The sequence below is a fragment of the Plectropomus leopardus genome, unplaced genomic scaffold (genome assembly GCF_008729295.1).
Source record: "Plectropomus leopardus isolate mb unplaced genomic scaffold, YSFRI_Pleo_2.0 unplaced_scaffold16174, whole genome shotgun sequence".
Lineage (NCBI taxonomy): Eukaryota > Metazoa > Chordata > Actinopteri > Perciformes > Serranidae > Plectropomus > Plectropomus leopardus.
The window spans coordinates 1-5,272 of NW_024617360.1; the positions used below are offsets into that span (position 1 = coordinate 1).

The window sequence follows — 5,272 nt, forward strand, 5'->3', positions numbered from 1 at the left end:
TAATTTTCATCTCCACTTTATGCAATAAATTCTTTTCAAATTCGATTCAAATACTATTCTATTCAACTCTTCTGCAGTAGATAGATTCTATTAGACTCTACTTCCCTATATAAAGATTGTAGTTGACTCTACTGCACTCGATAGATTGTATTCAACTCAGCAGTACCCAATAGATTTTATTTGACTCTACTACTCGGTAGATTTAATTCAACCCACTGAACATAATATTTTCTACTTGCCTTTACTGTACTAAACAGATTTTAGTCAACTCTACTGTACTCAACAGATTGAATTTGACTATTGTACAAAATAGATCTTTTCGACTCTACTTTCCCATATAGATTTTATTTGCCTCTTCCGTACTCAACAGATAGTGCTCAACTCCACTTTACCCAAAATATTTTATTTGACTCTAATGTACTCAGTTGGGTCTATTTAAATCTACGGTACACAATAGACTGTAATTGACTATTCTACAAGCCTTTATAGACTCTATTTGACTGTATTCTAATGCCTATATAGACTCTATTTTACTCTGTTCTAATAGCCTATATTGACTCTATTTGAATCCACTGTGCTCGATAGATTCTATTCAGCTCTATTGTGCTAAATAGATTTCTGTTGGACTCTTCTCTACTATATAGATTCTATTCAACTCCACTGTACTCTATAGATTCACTTCCACTCAACAGACTCTGTTTGACTGTAATGTACTTGATATATTTTATTCAACTCTATTGAACTCAGTAGATTCCACTCCACTCTAACATAAACAATAGATTCTATTTAACTCTACTGTGTTCAATAGTGTGATGACCTACTGTTCGGGTAGGCGGGGCTTGATGTCAATGGGGGGCGGAGTCGGGACATCATTTGGAAACATGTCTATCCACATATGAAGGTAACCCTGGAACAAACACACACACACACACACACACACAGACACACACACAGAGACACACACACACACACACACACACATACACACATATACCGGTTGCAGTATGTTGTTACCGTTTATGTGACTGTTTGTATTGTACTTACTGTGTGTGTGTGTGTGTGTGTGTTTTGGTTACCTGCGGCAGTCCAGGTTTGTCCTGGTTCAGCAGGGACCGGATCTCAACGTGCTCTGGGACCAGGTTCAAGGCTCCGGGGAGGAACTCGTTCATCTCCCCCCAGCGCCGCAGAACACTCAGGGCTTGGTGCTGCTCCATCTCCGCCTCCTCCTCTGGAGTCCGCTGGTTCTTCTTCAGGAGATCTGACCACAACAACAATACTGTTTTATGACTGTTGTGGTGATTAGTAGAACAAGTATGTGATATGTGTCCACAGAAAGACAATTATGGACTGTTTTCTTGCATTTTGTACATTATTATTACACCATAAATCTTAAATTAATAGGCTATTATTTGCTTAAACCACTGAACTGGCCAGGCTTGTATTTGTGACAGATATGGGACAGGCTTTTATTTTCTTTTTCTTTAAAAGTGTTCCTCAGCAAAGATGGAAATAAAAATTGCTTCATTAACCCTATTTTTTGTCTCTCTTGTTTACTCTGCCAGTATTTCTTCTGTTTTGGTGCTCATGGTTTCATGAAAATGAACTTAAAGACTCAATTGTAGAGAATCTGACCAAGCTAAACATATGTGTAGCATGTCCATACTGAAAAACATTTAAACATTTATATTTGTATGCAGTTAACTAACATAATCTCCAGCAGGTAGTCAACAACCCACTTTCATACATCAAAAAAAATCTTTAAAAATAAACTTGCCTCTAATTGAGACAGGCCTTTATTTGTGAGCATGTGTAGCCACACTAGGCTAGTGAAACGGACTGGTTGTCTAACTGGACTACACTTATATTTAAAGTCTTACGGTATATAAGGACACCTCAGAATAAGAAATCTGTAATTTAACGATGAACTGCGTCTGGTTAGGTCTACATGTCCGTCCGTTCTACCTTCAGGTACTGCGTCAGGTGGGATCTTAAAGATTTTGTTGAGGACTTTGACCTCAGACGTTCTGTACTCTGGAGACGAGATGCCGTTCTTCCTGCAGAGCTCAGCCAAGATGGTCGACGGCTTCTTTGCATCACGCCACGTATTATAACCGTCACTGCGGACAGAAGCACAAGAACACTCAGATCGCCAGGTGCACATTTAAAGAGACAGATACTCCACTAATGAAGTACTTAACACATACTGTAGTTCTAATGTGTTGTAGTGGTACCAGTGTTCAGGTTATGGTACCACATGGTCATTTTATTGGTTCTTAAATGTTTTATAATGTTGTGTATGTGTGTGTATGTGTGTGTATAATGTAATATGCTGCAGTTCTGGTACGAGCATGTCATAGTACTGGTACTAATGTTTCTTGGTTTCAGTGCTCAAGTGTCTTAAAACTGGTTCAAACATGTTGTAGTACTGCTTCTGATGTGTTTGAGTTCTGGTTCATACTGTTTTAGTTCTTGTACTAACATGCCACAGTTTTGGTACTACTGTGTCATCGTACAAGTACTAATTTCCTCTAGTTTTGCGACTAATATGTCCTCCCACTGGCACCATGGTGTTGCTGTCCTTGTTATAATATTGCACTTTTTTTTACATTAATGTTCTAACACGTCATCGTTCTTGTGACGCTAGTTGTGTCTCCATTGCAGTGTGGGTCCCCTGTAAACCACTAGACTCTGGAGTTGACGTATGTCGGAGAAACAACTCAGCAACACAGAGATAATTTCATAATAAAAGTTATTGACTTGGGTTACGGTATTATGGTATTCATGTCAACTGCTGTCCATATAAAGTGACCTAGATTAGTTAGAAACGTTTTATTTAAGCAAAAACCCTGATTACAAGTCAGGTAAAGCTGTTTTTAAGCTATATTTTAGAGGTTTAAAATTCATATCTTTGAAATCATGGCTGGCCTTATCCGTCTCCATTGCTCTTTGTTGTCATGAATAAACTGGAAACAGCAATCAACCTCTTGTTTAAACGCTCTTACCATTACAGTGCATCTTCTTTGTAGCTTTTATGGCCTCAAAGCACATAAACACAACAAAGTTGGAAAAACGTCTTCCAAACTCGGAAAATTTTAAAAACTAAAACTAAAAATGGCACTTTTTTTGTTGACATTATCTTCTGCTTTCAGTCAAACCCAATCAGCACCGAGTCCACCTGAAGCCAAACCCAACATTTTTACAGGGACTGAAGTACCTACCCTGAGGTGCAGGGACATGGTGCGCCCCCATAAAACTCCTCGAAAACTGTCCTACAGGGGAGGTTACTGCTGTGGAGACACACACCAACGGGCGAATCCCCGTAAAACTAACTCCGAGCTCCTGCAGTGGAAACTGGTCTACTTTTTCTAACATGACCAAGTTTTAGTTCTTGTACTAGAGTTAAGTTTGGTGGTAATATACTGTAGTTTTTGACACTATTGTGTGATAGTACCAGTACAAATGTATCTTAGTTTTGGTTTCATTATGTCCTACAGTTTGTACTGTCTTGTCTTGTTTCACATCTAGTTTCACACAATATGTCACATTTTTTAACACCAGCATGTCATTGTTTTTGCTCTAATGTTGTAGTTTTGGTACTAACATGTTGTAGTACTAGTTGGAACATGTTGTTAAACGTGCTCTGACACTGATGGGATGTAGTTGTGGTACTAACGTGTCATAGTAGAGAGCGAGACCGCAGGTGGCTCTGTGGCGGCTGTAGAAGCGGTTCTCCAGATCGACTCGCGTCTCTCCGATGACGTCATCAGACCCTATAATGTCGTGGTCCATCACTGTGACAACCAACTCTGTCTCCATGGGGAAAGACAGTGTGAATTCAAACATCCTGAAAGGAAACATCAGACACACAGACTGTCAAAAAGACAGACAGACAAGAGAGCGATAGAGGGTTGGACAGGCACAGTAGACAGACGGGTACTGACTCTCCGAATGTTGGGTTGAGCTGTTTGGGGATGTAGCGATCTTGTGTGTCCAGTGACTGCTGTCCAGCTTGGACTACCAGATACGGGTCTGCTTTACCGTTGGGGTCTGTGGGAGCCAGATTGGTGGCCTGCAGGACACAAACAGAGACAGTAGAAGTCACACCCTTAGAAATAAGGGTTCTTCCAAAAGGACGACTGACCCAGGAACGCTTACTTCAGATTTGAGTCTTAACCCTTTGAAACTGGAGCAGATTAGCTTGATTTCTGTCAAAAAATAACCAAAAAATAACTTTGAAAAACAAACAAACAACCTACATTTTAAATATGTAATTATGATAATTATAAAAGTAGTTTTTTTTCAAGCTTTTTTCTTTAGACAATTTTCCCAACTTCAAAAAAAAATAAATATAAAAAATAAGTTCCTAAATCTATTCAATTTTCAATTTGTGGAAAAATTGTTACCAAGTTGCTCATTAACCATTTTTTTTTTTTTTTTTAAGAAATTGCACCACATTTGTCACAGCTTTAAATATTGGTGTAAGGCGTCTGAAAGCAGTACAAAAAAAGTGATGTTGCTCCAGGTTTCAAAGGGTTAAAGGGTTAAATTCATCGCCAGTTTCAAGTCATTGTAAAGGAGATTTTGTAAACTGTTACACTGTACAAGTGAGTAAGAGTAAAAGACAGGCTGTGAATGGACAGAGAGACGGGTACCTTTACGACGTAGACTCGGACTAAGACTTTGATGGGTGAGTTTTTGGGGATTCCGTTGGTGATCTGACACGTGGTGTCTTCTTCATCTCCGGGATCTAACGGATAAACCAGAAAGGAGCCCTGGGGATGCAGAGTATGAGATATTGAACACGTTTCTGCAGAGTTACAGACAAACAGACGGACACACAGACAGACAGCTTTCCATCCGCCGTACCTTATATTTTCCCATCAGCCTCTCCTCTTCATCCTCCTCGTCGTCCTCGATGCTCGCTCTGCCTTTATACAGCGGGAAGATGTGCAGCCAGTCCTGAAACTGACTGAACTCTGACTCCAGATCTCCTCCGTACAGCTGAACAAACAAACAGAAATTTATAAAAAAAAATATGATGTTCTGTCCTCAGTGGTGGACGTAACAAAGTACATTTACTTAAGTACTGTACAGTTTCTGAGTATATGTGCTTTACTTAAGTATTGTGTTTTTGGAAACAAGTATTGTACACTTGTACACCATCAGATGATTTTTTCTTTTCTAAAATGCAGAAGTTCAAAAACTGTGATCTTGCAGTTCAGCATTTAGTTTGTTTATCATTATTATTATTATTGTTGTTGTTGTTGTTATT

At 39.2% G+C, this 5,272-nt stretch overlaps 1 protein-coding gene across 1 annotated transcript; it reads right to left on the reverse strand.

Moving 5' to 3' along the window:
* Window positions 1–821: 821 nt before the first annotated feature.
* Window positions 822–5,001, reverse strand: LOC121964584 (fer-1-like protein 4; the record flags this gene model as incomplete). Its single annotated transcript, XM_042514787.1, has 7 exons — window positions 822–907; window positions 1,077–1,258; window positions 1,963–2,117; window positions 3,674–3,844; window positions 3,942–4,069; window positions 4,653–4,772; window positions 4,867–5,001. Coding segments are annotated over 7 exons (977 nt in total), but the record flags the coding sequence as incomplete, so codon positions are not given.
* Between the last annotated feature and the right edge of the window lie 271 nt (window positions 5,002–5,272).